Raw genomic sequence first — 20,403 nt, forward strand, 5'->3', positions numbered from 1 at the left:
AAATACATTTATGTTTTAAAAGCCAGTTTTACTCCACATTTAGGACAGTTTTGAACCAAACAAGAATTTACATAGAGTTATAATGTCACTTTTTATTAGTTGTATTCCTTGCTTCTTTTACCAAACATTATTGTGCAATTAATATGTTTCTAATAAGTTTAGATCCAAGACACTGTGTGGTAATACTTTTTAAAATTTCTTTCTCATAAAAAAATTGAATGGGGGGAGGTTGGGGGTTAATGTGGGGGATGAGGACACATTTGTAATACCTTAACTAATTAAAAAACAAGAAAAAAAATTGAATATGTTTCAAATTCCCAAGACTTACCATATTACTATAATATATAATATTTGGCTTGAACTTAAAGGACTATGACCTTTTCTTAAATCAATTTTCTTTACTGGAAGTGGGCGTCATGGTGTTGGAAGTCATGTTAAGTGTTAAGAGCCTGAGTTAGGAGATCTCTCTTCTTTTCCAGATAACAACATGCTGTGGTGACCTTGAGGAAATTACTAAATGTTAAGCTGTGGGGAATTGTTAGTCAATTTTCCTAAACCAGATCTAGGACATTTGCCAAGGCTGTTTAGTCACCATTGGTAGAGGCAGGCACGTGTAGAGGCAAATGTGGAAGTGGAGGGAGGACACACATCCCCACAAAGCCACAAGATAGTAAACTATAATAAAGGAAAAGTATTTCTCTGTAGAGAAACACACAGCACTTAAAATGTAAAACACATGCAACTAGCATTCAAATGAGCAGTGCTCACAAAAATGCAGGCAAATGGTTCTGGCAGAAGCCCCTATGAAACACAACTCTGGGGGGAAATTCCTCAATAATTCAAATATTGGTATTGATTTTAAGTGAATTTAGTTGATTTAGGGTAACTGAGTGTGTGGCAAATTGGTCATTTGACAAATCGATTTTCAGTCTAACTTCCTTGTCTAATGTAAAAGATATTTCCCCAAGTGCCCCACTAAAGGACCTCAACAATGTATGACCTACATTTTCACAAATACAGGGCATTATTAACACTTTTAATCTTTGTAGTATAACTGATGGATATGTCCTCTCCTTTGGTTATTCAACCCATTCATGTAACACATATTTACTAGGAACCTACTATTTGCCAGACTCTGTACTTAGGTACTGAGGACTTGGCACTGAACAAGATCGGACATTAGCCAGTGATAGAGGAAAAGGATATTTGGAAGGTCTCTAAGTGGAAATGAGCTTGGCATATGCAAAGAATTAAAAGAACTACAGTAGGAATGTGTCACTAAGAGGGGAGGGGGACAAGAGGATGAAAATGTAGACAAGTATGTCCTCCTTGAGAAACCAAGATGGCAGCATAGGTTAACGCTGGAGATTGCTGCCTCGAACAACCAATCAAAAATACAACTAAAAGACGGAACGGACATCATCCAGAACCACAGGAAGGCTGGCTGAGTGGAAATTCTACAACTAGGAGGAAAGAGAATATCATACCCAGACTCAGAGGAGGCGTAGTGCTGAAGTGAAATACTAAGGTGCGGAGTGCACATGGAGCAGGCTGGTGGCGGAGGGCGCAGTTGTTGTTTTCAATCGGGAGGGAGTTTCAGACTCTGAGCTCCAGACCCGGGCGAGTCTCTAGGGACCCAGACTCAAACGGGAGAAGCAGGACTGTCTGGCTTTGGTAGGAAATCGAAGGCAGCTTTCTCTCCGAGGTTTGCAGTGGTTGCTGGGACTCTGAGGAACTGAGAGCAGCCATAACTACTCACTCCGGCCACCCTGTAGATCCCCGGGCACCCGCCTCGCCCAAGCCCTGCACAGAGCCATTTGCCGGATAGCCTCAGGCAAACGCTAGATTAGCACCGCCCTAGAGATCCAGCACAGAAGTTCTCCCACTGCAGACACAGCTGACTCTCATAGCCAGTTGGCCTGGAGGTCAAATCACCCCCAGTATTGCCGACTACAATCAAGGCTTAACTACAACAAGACTGCGCACAAAGACCACAAGGGGGTGCACCAAGAAAGCATAAAAAATGCGGAGACAAAGAAACATGACAGAAATGGAGGATATAGAGCTAAAAACCGCACTTTTAAGGTCTTTCAATAATTTTCTAGAAACTGCCGATAAATGTAGTGAGATCCTCAAGAAATCTAATGAGACCCTCGATATTGTGATAAAGAACCAACTAGAAATTAAGCATACACTGACTGAAATAAAGAATATTATACAGACACCCAACAGTAGACCAGAGGAGCGCAAGAATCAAGTCAAAGATTCGAAATGCGAAGAAGCAAAAAACACCCAACCAGAAAAGCAAAATGAAAAAAGAATACGAAAATATGAAGATAGTGTAAGGAGCCTCTGGGACAGCTTCAAGCGTACCAACATCAGAATTATAGGGGTGCCAGAAGATGAGAGAGAGCAAGATATTGAAAACCTATTTGAAGAAATAATGACAGAAAACTTCCCCCACCTGGTGAAAGAAATAGACTTACAGGTCCAGGAATTGCAGAGAACCCCATACAAAAGGAATCCAAAGAGGACCACACCAAGACACATCATAATTAAAATGCCAAGAGCAAAAGACAAAGAGAGAATCTTAAAAGCAGCAAGAGAAAGAAACTGAGTTACCTACAAGGAAATACCCATACGACTGTCAGCTGATTTCTCAACAGAAACTTTGCAGGCCAGAAGGGAATGGCAAGAAATATTCAAAGTGATGAATGCCAAGAATCTACAACCAAGATTACTTTATCCAGCAAAGCTATCATTCAGAACGGAAGGTCAGATAAAGAGCTTCACAGATAAGGAAAAGCTAAAGGAGTTCATCACCACCAAACCAGTATTATATGACATACTGAAAGGTATCCTTTAAGAAGAGGAAGAAGAAGAAAAAGGTAAAGATACAAATTATGAACAACAAACATGCATCTATCAACAAGTGAATCTAAGAATCAAGTGAACAAATAATCTGGTGATCATAATAGAATCAGGGACATAGAAAGGGAATGGACTGACTATTCTTGGGGGGGAAAGGGGTGTGGGAGATGCGGGAAGAGACTGGACAAAAATCGTGCACCTATGGATGAGGACAGTGGGTGGGGAGTGAGGGCGGAGGGTGGGGCGGGAACTGGGAGGAGGGGAGTTATGGGGGGGGGAGAGGAACAAATGTAATAATCTGAACAATAAAGCTTTAATTAAAAAAAAAAAAAAAGTATGTCCTCCTTGTTAAAGGTTTTGGGTTTTATTCCAAGTGCAATGGAAGCCACAAGGGTTTTCAGCATGTCTGTGAGTACACTTTCCCTTTTTTTAGAAGACTGCTCTGTCGGCCTACACGCAGTGGTTCTCAACTTTCCTAATGCCGCGACCCTTTAATACAGTTCCTCATGTTGTGGTGACCCCCCAACCATAAAATTATTTTCGTTGCTACTTCATAACTATAATTTTGCTACTGTTATGAATCGTAATGTAAATATCTGATATGCAGGATGTATTTAAAGGGGTCGCGACCCACAGGTTGAGAACCGCTGGGCCCTACAGAGTAAAACCCGAAGAGGACGTAAGGACCAGCAAAGAGGCTATCACAGTGGCTTAGTGAAAATATACTGTTGATTTAAAGCAGGGTGGTAGTGAAAGAGGTGAAGAGAACCAGGGAATCTTAAGTACTATTAGAAAGGGACATCTATCAAAGTTTGGTAACAAATTAGAGGGGTACAGGAATTGAGGGAAATTTTGGATTGAAAGATAACTTCTTGAGGTTTGGTTTAAGCTACTAGGTGAGTGGCATTTTCTATGGAGAGAGAAAACACTGGAAGTTTGGGAGAGCATACTGACTTCATGAATTTATGTTTCTATGGGTATATGTGAAGTTGAACACTATTTTTCATCTATAATAATAAAAGCGTAATATGCAATGCCGGGAGCCGGTCCATCCTTGCTGTTTCAAGGGACCTGGCATATATGGCATACTGTTCTTAATATGTTTGCTCACCTTCTTGGCACTATGTGTTTTAACCAAGGTCACATCTCTGAGAAAGGTTGTTTCCCCAGGTAGGGATTTCCCCCTGAAGTTAGGGAGGGAATAAAACCCCTTAACTAAGTGCCAGGCGGGTAATTAATCACTTTAACTACGAACAATCATGCTTAAGCTACATAATCTTTACTCCCTGGAATGGAGATAAGAAACGCCCTAACCTTTGGAATAGAGATTGATAGGATTGGAATCAACTGGTATAAATACAGATGTAACAAGACAACAGGACACAGAACCTAGACACAGAACCTACACAGAACTTAGAGACAGAAGAACTTCACTGGAGAGAACATGGCAAAACATCCTGGACAGAACCTGGTTACAGAACTTGGCTAGAGAACCTAGACAGAACATGGCAAAAGAACCTGGACAGAAACTGGACACAGAACCTAGAGACAGAACCTAGCGAGAGAACCTGGCTGAAGAACCTAGAGACAGAACCTGGCTACAGAACCTGGATAGAACATGGCAAGAGAACCTGACTAGAACCTGGTGACTGAACCTGGCAGGAGAAGCTGGACAGAACCTGGCTGGAGAACCTAGCGAGGGAACATGGCTACAGAACCTGGCTGGAGAACATAGCAAGAGAACGTGGACACAGAACCTGGCTGGAGATCCTAACCAGAACTTCACTGGAGATCCTGACCAGAACTTGGCTAGAGATGCTGGCTAGGCTGCTGATCAACTGAACGCTGTCTCCGTGTCATTCCTTCTTCGACGACTCCGTCCACACCTTTGGGGACTCCTGGACCTGCTGGGGTTGGACCCCAGCAATGCAAATCGACCAAACGACTGAACAGCAGAACTACCATCCAGACGACCTTCTAGAGGACCACACTATGACACACACTGGCATGGGGCAGCCAAGGAAGGTGCAATGTGATTGATCAGGGGGCCCGAATATCACTCCACAATCGCCTCACAGAGGGAGGCTCAGGCCACCAGGCTGGCTGTGCTGCGGAATGTGGGCAGGGCCTCCCTCTGCAGAGTGATTGATCTGGGGGCCCCAGGACCAATCGCCCCGCAGAGGGAGGCCAGGCCAGTCAAGCAATCCCACCTCATGCCTGTGCCTGTGGCCTGCAGAGGGAGACAACTGGTGGTGGAGGACAGGGGAGCTGCACTGCACAGATGGCAAGCAGTGGCAGCAGCAGGGGAGAGGTCGGCTGCTGGCAGTAGGGGAAAGGAAAGCCCCAATAGGCCTGATCGCCAGCCAGGCCTATGGACCCTATTGGAGGGATCCCGGATTGCAAAATGGCACAGGCCGGGCTGAGGGACACTCCACTCCCTGTGCATGAATTTCGTGCACCAGGCCTCTACCATTTTTATAACTTGGAACATACTACACACTCAACAATTATTTGTAAAACATCTGTTATTGAATAAATCACCCTTTGCTCATTTTTCAATTGTGTAAACTTTTAAAAAATTGGGCCCCAGAGTGAGAAATGTCTAGTCTGGATTCCAAGTTTTACTTTAATCACATTACTTAGTCTTTCTGAGGTACAAATTCCTCATTTTTTAAAAAAGAAGAGAGTGAATAACAATAGTATCTACACAAGAAGTTGTTTAGAGAATTAAAAGAGAGATAAAGAAGTGCTTTGTATATTGTAACTGCAAAGTGACTATTTGTTATTATTATTACTACTAGTAAATAACAAATAAATTACTACTCATAATAATTTACATGCTCCATTTAAATATTAAGGATACTAACACTTTGCCTGTAATATTTTTTTTTCAATTTTTCCCACTTGTCCTTTGTAAATCAGCTTGACTTACTGTATCTTTTGTGTTTGCCTTACTAAGGTCTACCTTTTTCTTCATATTTCTTGTTTTTGCCATACAAAGAAGAGCTTTTCCTTCCTACTATTACACAAATGTTCTTCTGCATTTTCTTCTAACAGTTTTATTTTTACACCTAAATTATTAATATAAATAGAATGCATTTTTGTGTATATTTTTATATACACCAAAAAACTCACTTCCCACCACAAATGGTTAACTAGCTAATCTCCTCAATTAATGTAGAATGTATATTACCTACTATTTTAAATACTACTTTGTAACACATTAAATTCTCACATATAATAGAATAACCTTTTAAATAACTAAAGAATACTATATAAAAGTATTCACTACTACATTGTTTATAGGAATAATAAATTGCAACTTCCTTAATATTCATCAGTAAAAAACTGGTCGAATAAATTGTGCTGTCACCATATGATGGAACATTGTGTAACCATTAAATACAATAAGGTAGATCTCCATGTACTTACACGAGAAGAAGTCCACAGTACATTGTTAAGCATAAAATAAAACAAAAAATATGCTGGTAATTAGTATTTGTAGTATTGTCCTATTTTTATAAAAAATAGAATTATCTTACATAAATATTTAGATATGCATCTGAAAATGTTTGGGAGCACAGTCACCAAAATTTAAACTACATAAATGTATCTATAGCAGATAGGAGTGTTTAGATATATGAGAATCTTTCACTTCTTACTATATATATATATATATATATATATATATATATATATACACTTCTATGTTGTTGAAATATTTTTAGAGATTGCATGCAGTATTTCTATAATCATAAAATAAATTAAAAAATTATAAATTTATAAATTTAAAATCATAAAAGAAAAAAAGTAAGTTTTACCTGCAATAGCTTCATAGAGACCAGCTTTATACCTTAAATAATCATACTCTTCAAATCTCTGAGGCCCCTCACACAGGGCTCGACACTCTGTATCTTCATTGAAATATTCTCTCAAAGCTTGTTCAAAGTACTTGATAGCTTGGTCAAAGTCATCGGCCTCGTAATGTTTGACTCCTGCACTGTAACTCTCCTGCAAAGACACAGAAAAACTTTTTTTCAAATAGCACCCACCCACAGGGCACTTGGATGGCAGGGTTCATGCAGACTCGGGACCACTCAGGCAGGTGGGATATTGGACTCCTGCGCTGTAACGGGGTAAAAAAGGATGGCACTGGGAGGTGAAGTATAACTTCCCCAGTTTCAACTAATTGTAGATAAGAAAGGACTTAACTGGGCAACTAGTGTGGTGTCGGTCAATTTCATTTTCTTCCTGAACACACTCAAGACTATACTGTCTGCACCTGAAACCTCTATAATTCTTACAAGGAGAAGCCCACAGTAGGATTGGCAGGAGGAGCACTGCAGGCTTACGAGAGGCAAAAGAGCAGTTAAATAGGTGCAGGTGCTTGGTATCTATGATCTAGCCCAGTGATGGCGAACCTTTTGAGCTCAGCGTGTCAGCAATTTGAAAAACCCTAACTTAACTCTGGTGCCGTGCCACATATAGACATTTTTTGATATTTGCAACCATAGTAAAACAAAGATTCATATTTTTGATATTTATTTTATATATTTAAATGCCATTTAACAAAGAAAAATCAACCAAAAAAAAATGAGTTCGAGTGTCACCTCTGACACGCATGTCATAGGTTCGCCATCACTGATCTAGCCCTACCTGGGCAATTAAACATACATGTAACCCAGGAGGGGATGTCATGGGGGTCTCTGGCAACCACAGGGGAGACTCCAAATCCCAAAAGGGTTTTGGTCCCAGATATGGAAAGGGGCTGAAAATAGGACCTTGTTGGGGAGTGGAGAATAACCTGTTGTTGCCAGCACCCCGGGTTAATACCCTAGAGCTAGTGTATTAACCTGGCCCTGGGAAACTCAAACTGGTACCTGCTGGTGCGCTCCCCCAGCCCCATCGGGGGAGGAGGGTCTTGCCCCGGGCTTGCTCTTATAACCTACCATAACTGTTAAGTGCCAACTACTATTCCATCTGGAACAGGGGTCCTCAAACTATGGCCCGCGGGCCACATGCGGCCCGCCGAAAACATTTTTCCGGCCCGCCGGGTGTTTTAGCCGCCGCTGCCTGTCCTGCTTAGCAGCCGACTCATCCCGGGCCCACAGTGCACATATGTGGGATGTCTGAGGGACAGTGAACTGGCCCCCTGTTTTAAAAGTTTGAGGACCTCTGATCTGGAAGATTTGTATTCCTCCTCTCACAACTAGTATTCTGCGCTGGAGGGGATGTCACTTGTCAAAAGGTATGGTATAGAAGACCAGAAAGACCACATGAACAAGCCATTATTTTTACACAGGATAGAGCAATGGCCTGTATACTACCCACTGGTGCTCATTTGCCTCTCTTGGTACCTACTAAACATTTGTCTTATTCTCCTTAGTTCAGTGCAGGCTCACAGCTCTGCAAGATGGGCTAATGAAGTGGCTCTCAGGTCCAATGTTTCAGACTGTTAGGTTTGTTAATAAAATGTCCCTCTCTGCGACTGCTGGGCTGCTTTGGAGAACAAATCCGGTCAACCTGACAGAATGGTCCAATCTTAACATAATTTAAAAATGTTCTTGGGACTGACAATCAACTTTATGTACTTTGATACTAATATGTATAAATCTATATCTTTATTATTCCTTTACTATATGCTATACGACTGCTGTAAAAAAAAAACAAATGTAATGTCTCACCCATCCTCCTCCCTCTCCAGGATATATGTGGAAAATATATGGGCATATTGTATGGGAATGGAAAGGAAAGCATCCATGTTGGGGTGGAATGTGTGGTAAATGGGAACATGGGCCCTATCGCATGCTTCAACTCCCCCTGGAAAATATAGTGACAGCCTGTGTAGATGGACTGTTATACATTGGGATAGGCAGGACTCCACCCTCCCCTCTCCTTCAGCAGTAAGATGCTTTCCATAAAAAACTAATCTCATAGATATAAGACTTAAAATAATGGGGAATGACAGGGAAGGGGCACTAAATAGAAATAGAATCACAGTTGTTTGATAGCTACTCACTATAAAGAAGAGATTTTCTTACAAATCCTGGGGAACTAAAGGACATGTTATAACAAGGAGAACAGCTATAGCCGGTTTGCCAGTGGATATCGGCCTGCGGACTGAAGAGTCCCAGGTTCGATTCCAGTCAAGGGCACATGCCCAGGTTGTGGGCTCAATCCCCAGTGTGAGGCGTGCAGGAGGCAGCCAATCAATGATTATCTCTCATCATTGATGTTTCCATCTCTCTCTCCCTCTCCCTTCCTCTCTGAAATCAATAAAGCAATATTTTAAAAAGGGGAAAAAAAAAAATAAGGAAGGAGAACAGGCCCTGGAGATAACGCAGTCCAGAGCCCAGATCAAGGACAGAACCTATCTGAAGGGAGATAGCGTTTGGGGCTAATCTTTGAAGCACTTGTGGCTAATCTTTACAAATACAATGAAAGAGACACACCCTGGGAACTCACTAACTTTAAAATTTTTCCCAACCACTAACCCTATATAAGAGCTTGTTTAAAATGAACTGTTAGAACCATCTTTTCAGCGTGTTACACTTCTGCTCCTCCCTCAGATTGCTGGCTTTCTGATTAATAAATAAATGCACCACAAAGATTCAACCTCGTCTCTACTTATTTGTAGGTAGCAGCAGACAGCTCAGACCCTTTCATGTCCTCTTTCATATTGACTGATGGAATTGTGACATACGGGGCTGAAAGATAGATAGAGGAACTGCACAATTATGAGAAAATTATGAGATCTTGAAGTTATTAGCTAGACCTTAGTATGCCAGGTCATATATTGGCAGAGAAGGTTACCAAGCTCCTTTAGTTTTATATTATCACAAATGTGCTGTAGTTATAATGTGTATTGACATATTTCTCTTCATCTTACTTAAAGAGCAGTGTGATTTTGTGCTGGCTACAGTACTAAATCCTGGGCTTTTTCTGGCTGCATGGGACCTAGTCCTTCCCCCCACCCCCAAAAAAGAGGATACTTTCTAATCCTTTTGAATGTAGGTAGGGCCATGCAACAAAAGGCAGGAAGATTGATGGGGGTGGACATGACAACCATTTCCTGGCCTGGCCCAGTTGAAAAAATAAGGGGGGAGGGGAGGCTTCCATTTAAAATCTTCCTCTCTTATCATTTTATTTAATCATCATGGAGTCCACATGTTGAGAATAGAAATGTCTCTAATTGTAAAAGAAGCCCTTTCAACATATTATCATCTTAAGTAAACAAATAATTATATAGCTTGAAACCAAAACCCCAGAATTTGAAAGTACAGGTACAACAGAAAAACCACGGGGACTTGGAGCTAGGAAACTATAGTGTGACCTGAGAAGTTCACATTGGCTCAAGTCCCAGGTGGAAAATAATGCTGGCGGGGGAGCTGAAGCTCAGAAAGGGTTACAGATATTTATATAATATTCTACTTTTCACCATGTCAAACTGATTTTCTAAAATAATTTTCATTGTCTCTCAATTTTTTAACCATGATAATTATAACATTTTATGTAATAACTCTAGAAGCATAAAAATGTCACTGTTTTGGAAATCAGGAACCATTTTGAGATATCCATTCACAGGAATCTGCTTTGAGGCAAATGAAACTTAGGAGCATTTAGCTCCACATGGTTGGCAGGGGTCCCCAGAGCTCACCAGGTGTGGTCTGGCTTCTCGATCTACCAATTGGGATTCTTCGACACCGGCCATTGTTCTGTAATTCTCAATGTTCTGCTGCATTTCCATGTGTTCAGGATTGGCCATGAAAAATGTGTGCCCTGCTTCCACTGCTTTTTCCAACTGGTTAAGCTGTGGAGAAGAAGAAGGAAAAAAAGGATCAAATAAAGGTAAATATTTCTAAACCAGGCTCAGTACTAGGCTTGAAAGTGACAGTTCACATTCACGATATTAAACCTCCATCCCAAAGGGCAGGAGGTTAATAAATAGTACTACTAAAATGACATGTGGATGATTTGGGTTTAGTGAGAATGGATACATGTACTTTGTTACAAGTTCATTCTCTTCCCCTCTTTTCTAAGTCATCTGTGTTTTCTGGAAATTGAATTTTCAATTTGTTTTATAATTAATCAAAATAAAAAGCTGCCAGTGCTGTGCCACTTCTAATTCATATTTTCAAATCTTTGTCTTATATTTTTCTCTTCATTTCTTTTTGTCCCTTTTGCATTAGTCCTAACAATGGGAGTATAAACACACCTCTGATTTTCCAAAGCATGGGATTGGGTATATCATCTACTACACCAAATGTGTTACCAGGTTGTAGAATATGAAGAATACAAAGTTGTAAGATTAAATTATTCTAATAAGAGATGTGAAATACAGCACATACAATGTTCTACCACGCTCCTTTTATTGAGGTATTTGATTTCAAATTTACAAGTTTGATTCTCATTAATTCGAAAGGAAGAACTTTTAATAACTGCTATATAGACACTATAAATCTTCTCCTAACCCACTTAATATACTGCTTTCCATGTAACATACAGTGATAAATTTTTAACAAAATGCAATTAAATTTACTCAATTTAAGACATGTTTCCTTATGCTTTAGTCATGAAGAATATCTGTAGATAGATCTATTTGCCCCATATCAGAAAACTGAATATTAGTAGCCTTTTCCATGGTAAATCCAAATAATGTTTGATCTATTTTAAAGTATAAAGAATTAAAAACTAATTGTTCCTGAACAAGTAAATGTAAAATCATGGAATAGCATAGAAGATTCAACTTAGTATACTTTTAACAGTTTGGCCACTTAACTATGAGTAACATAAAGTCCCCAGTAATTGGATCTCATGATATATAAAGAATCTTAACCCTTACCTCAGAAAAGATAAACTGGCTTATTTCAAGACCTGACATCCTTAAAGTTGTCTAATAATAGTAAAATGTTCCCCATTCCCCTTTAATTTTCATATTACTACCTACTGGCATTCCTTCTATTAAATCTTATCTGAAATCAACTTTCCCTACCACTTTGATTTTGTTCTCAATTGTATGCTCCCAGAATTACTTTGACTGTCAAAATCACTAATTTTGGACCTCGTTTCTTTCTCAATATCTCACACGCTAACTCAATATCTCACACGCTAAATTTCCTCAATATCTCACACACTAACACAAATAAATATGAATTTTGTGGACATCTACATAGAAGCAAGTATATAGATATAGAGGAAAAAGACTAGGTTATAAATTGGGTGATGGTGTGAACCTGGAAAATGTCATCTAAGCATTTGTGCCTCAGTTCTCCTTTAAGAAAAATGCCCATAAAACACACATACCATCTACTACATAGGATTTTGGAAGAAATTAATTGTGCAATATATATGAATGTGCTTCAGAAATCATTAAAACTCAAATAAAATAAACAACATAATACAACTTATACATGATCTATCAGTTGCAGGGATGTAAATATGCTCTCCTTAATGATGGATATCCTATATAATAAAGAGCTAATATGCTAATTAGACAAGATGGCAGAATGACCTTCAAGAATGACCTTCCAGGATTACCTTCTAGAACAACCAGTGGGTGGGAGGTGGGGCCACAAGGCAGCTGGGGCTGCTGGGAGGGCGGAATCCCTTAGACAAATTTTGTGCATGGGGCCTCTAGTCCTATCTAATAAAAGACAAACATGGTAATTGGCGTACGATCGCTACACTTCCCATTGGCTAATCAGGGCGATATGCAAATTAACTGCCAGCCAAGATGGTGGCCGGCAGCCAGGCAGCTTAAACTGAACATGAGGCTTGCTTGCTTCAGTGATGGAGGACTGCAACGTTCCCCGCCTGCCTTGCCGGCCTCTGAGCTTGCAGTTTAAAAAACATTGTAACAAATATAGAAGCTAAACAAAACCCCAGAAACCAGCTTTCAGCCGGCCAGGACTCAGAGCTGGAGTTGATACAGAGTTTTGATTATAGAACCGAAACAAACCAGATACCTGTTTTCAGCAGCTGAGGCCTCAGAGCTGGAGCCAAGCCTCAGAGCTAAAGCTGGCCCAGAATAAAAAAAGAAAAGAAAAAAAGGAGCAGTTGGGAGCTTCAGTCCCAGTCTGAAAACAGCCCTCAGCCCCTCACCCAGACTGGCCAGGCACCCTAGTGGGGACCCCACCCTGAAAGGTGTGTGACCAGCTGCAAACAGCCATCATCCCCTCATCCAGGCTGGCCAGGCACCCCAGTGGGGACCCCCACCCTGATCCAGGACACCCTTCAGGGCAAACCAGCTGGCCCCCACCCATGCACCAGGCCTTTATTCTATATAGTAAAAGGGTAATATGCCTCCCAGCACCCGGATCAGCGGAGCTGAGAGGCCTCACGGCACCGGGATTGGCATGACAGGGGGCAGTGCCCAAACCCCATGATCTGCCTGAGGCTCTGTGTGTGACAGGGGGCGGGGCCACAACCTCCCTATCGGCTCTGCTCTGTTTGTGATAGGGGAAGGCACCCCAACCCCCTGATCTGCCCTGCTCTGTGCCTGATAGGGGGGAGCTCCCCAACCCCCTGATCACCCTGCTGCTCTGTGTGTGACATGGTGCGGCACCCCAACCCCCCCACCCCACGGGCCCTGCTCTGTGTGTGACGGGGTAGAGCCATAACCTCCCCATCGGCCCTGCCCTGAGTGTGAGAGTGGCGGCGCCCCAACCCCCTGATCCGCCCTGCTCTGTGTGTGACAGGGGGCAGTGCGCCAACTCCCCTATCGGCCCTGCTCTGTGCGTGACGGGGGGAGCTCCCCAACCCCCTGATGGGCCCTGTTCTGTGCGTGATAGGGGTGAGCTCCCCAACCCCCTGACTGACCCTGCTCTGTGCGTGACAGGGTTGAGCTCCCCAACCCCCTGATCGGCCCTGCTCTGTGCATGACAGGGGGGAGCTCCCCAACCCCCTGATTGGCCCTGCTCTGTGCGTGACAGGGGGTGGTGCCACAACCTCCCCATCAACCCTGCCTTGAGTGTGACAGGGGGCGGTGCCCCAACCCCCCAATCAGCCCTACCCTGAGCGTGGCTGAGGGTGGCATCGCAACTTCCCAATCCGCCCTGCTCTGTGCCCGACCAGGGGCTGCACCTAGGGATTGGGCCTGCCCTCTGCCACTGGAGAGCAGGCCTAAGCCAGCAGGTCGTTATCTCCCGAGGGATTCCAGACTGCGAGAGGGCACAGGCCGGGCTGAGGTACCCCTCCTCCCCCCCGAGTGCACAAATTTTTGTGCACCGGGCCTCTAGTAGTATATAATGCTCATGGATACATAATTTGTAAGTATTGTTAAGGTTCTTGTGGTTGTGAAAACTGCCTCCAGTTAAGAGTCAAACTATAAGTCATGAACCAAACATACTTGCACTGGCATACTCAAGTTCTATAGCACCATTATAAGTGATAGAACATAAATCAATATTTGTTTTACATTTTCCTACCTTCATGTTTTGCTCAATTTGTTCCATTGACCTAGAGACCCTTTGTCCCTTGGTCTTTTCTGGATGAAATCTAACATCTCCTATGAAGCCTAACTTCAACTCTGCTTTCTCTAATAGATTCTTTCCCCATTCTGTAGCTGTAGCCAAGCATTGCAATGTGATCCCTTTTCCTCTACTGTCACTTATATGCTGCCATACATTGTGTCTACCTAAGTATGTTTGTTTCTCTGACTAGAACTCTGAGGAAAGGGACCATATGACTTATTTATCTTTTTGTTTCCCACCTACTTCACATACAGATGTCTATGAAATGTCTACGAAAAGAGAAAAGAAACTTCTGGCAGGTAAATATTTTACACACAAATCAGAAGGTATATTAGTATACTATATGGGAGTGTGCTTCATTAGCTACCATGTACTGAAACGATATAAGTTTAATAACATCTCAGAAGTCATTATTCCCACTGAGAGCTCCCAATACTGTTGACCACTGATGACTGTGATCCAGTAGCTCCTAAAAACTGTCAGACAATGTTGATACACTGGTTCCTTTTCTTAAATTTGACCACATTGGTTTTTTGCTTATTTGGTGCTTTCTCCATTTATAACCCAGTATTGAACATAATACCATCATCCTTAAGTATAAAAAGATTCTATGACTTAAACCATAAAACTTACTCATGAACTGGCCAAGGCTTTTAAATCATTGTGAACCAGTTCAGGAAACTAGAATTAGCTGCCAGAGTCTATAAAACAGGCCATTATTTTAACTGGAAGCTTAATATTTTTGTACTTTATTTTAGAAATTAGATACACATATCTGAAGTGGTAGGGAAAGTCCAGGTGAACTTTTTTAGGTTGTAAATTGGGTGTATACTTTATATAATGCCATATTATTGGCTGGGGATTATTACAATGCCTTGTAGGTACAAGGTTTCAGCTAAGGAAAGATCTACCCACTATTCTATTAAAACAAACAGAAAGCCAACTACATTAAAGGCTCCAAACTGGGTTTCCTTTAAGACTAAAATAAAACAAACCACAGGAGAGGATAGTTCTAATGTGAGGGTAACTCTATGCATCAGAAAAATAAATTGCAAATAAAGAACAACTGAGGAAAGGGAAATGATTTGACAGCAAGATGGTATCACTTTTAAGGAAGCCCACTGTTGCACTGAGATATGAGAGACAGGGGTCAGGCATGCCTTCAAGAAGCACTGGCTCATTTCCCCTAGGACTCTGAAGAACTAAGCAACATTTTTTTCCTGCCAGCCCAGAAGCACACTGTACGTGGTTGTCATGCTACGTGGAAAAGAAATGAACACTGATTAAGTCAACACCCTGTTTGCATTCAGAAGTCCCTCTGTCCACTGCTGAGGGAATGAGGCTCTTCTGAGACACACCTGATTTTCCAGGGCTAATCATAAAGGAGCATTTCATACACACTGACTACTTCAAAATCTTCAGCACCTATCCAATGACCACAAAGAGATTCCAGAAACTATGTGCCATGACATTCAAGAACCCCCATGATTTGGCCCTCACCCTATCTTTCTAGCATAACTTCTTCCTATCTGTCATTATGCAAACTTTCCCCAAAAATGTTCTAGAAGAACTTCTAGAAGTTTTCTAATTTACCACCCTCCTGTTCAAGAAAACACACACGGGCCCAATACTCCAGTCATACCAAAATTATTTATTTAATGCATTCACTTATTTAGCTAAAATTTATTTTGCACAGAGCCTGTGCTAGACATTGTGGTAGTCAATGAGAATAGAATACCCACATGACCCAAGTGGATAAAGAACCTGCTCTTTCCAGGTGTTCACAGTCTCATCCAGGGGGACAAGTCTCAGGTAAACAAATCATTAATGAAAATTATTTCAGTTTGTGCTAAGTGCTACAAAGAAACCATTGAACAAATAATACTATAAGAGGCTGCTGTTGGAATGAAAACAGGACTTATTTAGGTAAATTAGTGAAGGAAGGTCTCTCTGCAAAGGAATTTTGAGGTGAGACCTAAATTTTTGGGAAGTCAGTCATGATCAAAATGGGAGGAAGAGTGTTCCAGGCAAAAGAATGTCAAGTGAAATAGATGGACCTGAAGTGGAAAAGTCTGGACATTTTTAAAAAGCAGAGCAGAGACTAGGGTAAGAGATTTGAGGAGTTGGAGGACAGATCACTTGTAGGCTACAATAAAGAGTTTGAATGTCATTCTAAGTGTAGGAGAAAACTATTAAAGAATTTGGAACATTATCTGACATGCATTTTAAAAGAATTCAGTCTGCTATGTGGAGAGTAGGTCTTTGGTAGCAGGCAGGAGAAGACCAGTAATCCAGGTCAGAGATAATATGTTTACTTTGCAGAATAAGAATATCACAGGATAGCTCAGTCCCCCTCCTTTTTTCCCTTCTAACTTCCATTCCTTTCTCTTTCTTTCCATGTTGTCCATCCTTGCTATAGCAGTGTTTCTCAATTCAGAAGACAAACACATAGCACAAAAGAGAAGAATTCTAAAATTTCCAAGCATATTTTAGGGAAAACATACAAGTTCCCTCTTTCTGAATTAGAAGAAATATGAAGCTCACATATTTTGAATAGGAAATTTAAAACAGCTTGTAAGACACGCGCAAGGAAGGAAAAAGACATTCTGAAGCACATAAAAACATGTAAAGAACAGTGTGTACTTGTGAAATAGAATATTTAGGATCACTTTCTATCTCCTGGAGCCTTTTTTATACAATCAGGGTAAAAGGTCAAGTGTGAGGTAATTTCCATTCTTCTACTCAAACATCAACATTTTCAGTAAAAAAGGGAGTTCTTTCTCTACTTGTACTTCCATCACCTTAACTTTTGGAATTCACCCAGCATCATGCATTACATTTTGATAAAGTGCCATCATTTTTGCCTTGGCTCTTTACTTAAATTTCACATATTAGCAATTTTAGAGAATTTTTAACCCTATTTGAGGTTTCTTACCAACTGACACGACATTCTGTTTCTAAGTCACAGCAGAATCTTTAAGTTCTACTTAGCAGCGGAAACACACTGGCTGAAGAGAAAAAAAGTCACCAGATTACAGGATGTACATTATGCTAAACACTAAAAATTTATGGGCTAACAACTTTAGTCTTCCTTTTATGGATCAGTAAGAATTTTTTCTTAGTAAGGATAACACCAGGCATTTTTGTAGATATTTTAACACATGCTAGTATCTCCAAATTTACTTTAAATTCTTGCCAGCCCAAAGTTAATTTCCTTCACAAAACCAAGTTAATTAATTAATTTAAATTAAATTAATATATCAAAAGAATACTCTAACAATGAAGACCCAGCAAATTTTAAAACAAAAATTTGAAGTAATTTGAACTACTAGATTAAACTAAGTTCTGTAAGTCAGAGTGTTTCAAATGTAAACTTTGGGGCTGGTTAATCATATTGAATGACACCTGTAATTGAAAAAGAAAAAATTGGCCATATGGAAAACAACGTTGCATTCTTATTTCACAGTTTCTGGTGATGGTACTATTCTTTGTGCTGTTAATGTAACTTGCAAAAACACCTATGTATTGGATTATTTTTAATAATTCAGTTATGCAAAATAACTGTTTCTTTTGACAATTTGTAAAATAACATGAGGCCTGCATAATATGTTGTGTTGTCCTTTTTGCCTTGACCACTAGAAAGCTCAGAACTCAGTTGTATTTTTTTGAAGCTCATATATTTCCCCTTTTTAAATTTGTTGTTGTTTTTGTTTCCATTTCAAAAATCTAATTATACAAATAATTGTTTTAGAAGGGTAACTCAAAGTCCTTTGGGACAAGAAAAGATACAACTTATTCAAAAAATAAACCCCTATAGTAAGGGACACTTCTAGTAATTAAATTCTTTCCTATATTTTAACGTTGAAAATTTAGAAATTTCTAGCTTTAAAGATTACACGTTAATTACATGTGATCTTTAGTTTTTCATGCTAAATGCAGAAAGTAATCTTATCTTTGCATTTATTGAATGTTAGTCTGAAATGTAGTCATGGTTATAAGTAAATATTTACAGTTTTCAAAGTATTATTTGGTAAGAATTAGATGGGAAGTGACATTTCTAAAGAGTAACATTTTCTCTGTGGAATAAGTTGGAAAGGAAGAGTGTCTTTTAAAAGACACTTTCTTTTGCCAAACTGCTCATAGTCTTTCCTTCAATTCCTTATAGTCCTAAGCCTGATTAATATCTTCCTGCTCTTTCTAAATACTCTAGTGAAGCTTTAATCTGATGTTTACAACTTAATGTTAAACACTGATGGTGAATAGCCACTGTCAAATGAGGTTACCCTTATAAGCACAGTAGAACAACAGGTTCTATCAGCTTTGTTAGAAGGTTTCTTATCAATGAAAACCATCTTTCAGGGTAAGGTAAAACTAAAGTGAAGAGGCAGAACTTTTAGTCATTAAAGTCTAATTTGTGATTAATATGTGATCTCAGGTTAGAGACTATTTAAAACAAAAAGTCCCTGAAGTTATTTAAAGAAAAAATACCCTCAATGTATCTGCCAAAAAATAACTGCGTGCTTAATTGGACAAAATCCCTCAAGCCATCTGTGTATTGTCTAATTTCCTAACAAGAGAATAGCCAAGACTTGAATGCCTGCTGGATAAGGAGGAGAGAATACTATCTTTGGGATGGAATGTGGGCAAGTCATCTCTGCCAGGGAGCAAATTAAATTAGTGTGTATGTTGTGTTGATATATTTCTATTGCTTTTGGTTCTAAACATTGGGACAGAGTAATATGGAAGAACTGGGCTGGCATCTTAACCTCTGTGGTGTTGTCCAGAAGTCTCCCTTGAGGTGTCGAAGGATGACTAATGGTTACTGAAAAGTAGGTTTGCGCCAAGACCTGTCTGACATTTGCTTCCTGCTACTGTTTTTGGAACCACAGCTTTAATCCTCTTTAAAATTTCTTTGGAAGGTAGATGCCACTCAATTCATACTCTAGTTTTGCCAACGTCCCATGACTACTGCAGTAGTCATCACTTTAACGTGTAAAAAATCTTATTCGTGTCTGAGTTTAGTAAATAAATAAATAGAATTCCAGTGTCCCTCTTTGTGAGCTCAGAACTGTAGTCCCCTCCTTTGGGACCCTCATATTGGTGACAATGATCCCGTACATGAGGTTAATAAGAACTTACCCTTGTATGTTGTTGTATAGTTTTCAAAGAACTTTACAATACTGATAACCCAAAAATTGTCATTTATTGTCTACTCAACTCTATTGGAAAATTTTTCAAAAAGCTGAAAAATGAACTTCTACATCACATTGGGCCCAGGTGATCATTATGTACAAGGGCATATGATGATACAAACAATAAGCAATAGCACCATGTAGAAGCTAGTGCTGGGACAGACTGAGCTGCCCCTAATGAACTCCATGGTTCAAAACCAAGTTTGTTGTTCTAACCATTCACTCATGCTTTGCTGCTTCCGCCTGGTTTTCATTATGATAAATGGGGATGAATGTTGTCTTTCCCTAGTGACCCATTTAAAAACATCTATCTGGACATCACATCTCTAGAGCCAACAGCCAGCTTCCTAATTGCTCGCTACTGGAATTATGTCTCTGTAGCCATCAGCAGCCAGACCACATCCTCCCTCCCTCACCACCCCCCACACTCTACAAACCTGCAAATACTTGGATTGAATTGTCAAATATGATTGCAAAATGGCAATTAACTGTGGATTTGGGTTTTCTGCTTCTAAGGTAGTCTTTAAAAATTGATAGCAAAATAGCTTAATATACATCTAGCACTGATTTTTATGCTCTTGAGAAGATGAAAATTTCAAAACTTTTTTGTGTGCCTCTAGCTTTGTTTTGTGAAATAAAGCTACAGGCCCAAAATGCTTATCATATACAAGAAGGAATAGGCAGCCAGACAATCGAGAATCAAAGCTTAGGTTTCTTTCCTGTTAATCTCACGGGCACCCATCTTTCCTGCATGGTTCGCAGGTGGAGGCATGTGGACCAAGGAAAATAAAAAAATAAATTGGGCCTTGCCTTGTTAAAAATGGTAAAGCTAACACTGGAGACAGTCTGGCCAAACTGATGATTGGGGG

General features: G+C 40.3%; 1 protein-coding gene across 3 annotated transcripts in view; it reads right to left on the bottom strand.

The window, feature by feature from the left end:
- Positions 1–20,403, bottom strand: part of P3H2 (prolyl 3-hydroxylase 2) — a 168,158-nt gene that overhangs the window by 33,066 nt on the left and 114,689 nt on the right. For all 3 annotated transcript variants that reach the window (XM_059687377.1, XM_059687375.1, XM_059687376.1), the window contains exons 2-3: positions 10,529–10,681; positions 6,693–6,882 (exon numbers count right to left, since the gene is read on the bottom strand). In XM_059687377.1, the coding sequence (XP_059543360.1) occupies positions 6,693–6,882; positions 10,529–10,681 (343 nt within the window). The remainder of the gene's footprint in view (positions 1–6,692; positions 6,883–10,528; positions 10,682–20,403) is intronic.

The sequence above is a fragment of the Myotis daubentonii genome, chromosome 3 (genome assembly GCF_963259705.1).
Source record: "Myotis daubentonii chromosome 3, mMyoDau2.1, whole genome shotgun sequence".
NCBI classification, from domain to species: domain Eukaryota; kingdom Metazoa; phylum Chordata; class Mammalia; order Chiroptera; family Vespertilionidae; genus Myotis; species Myotis daubentonii.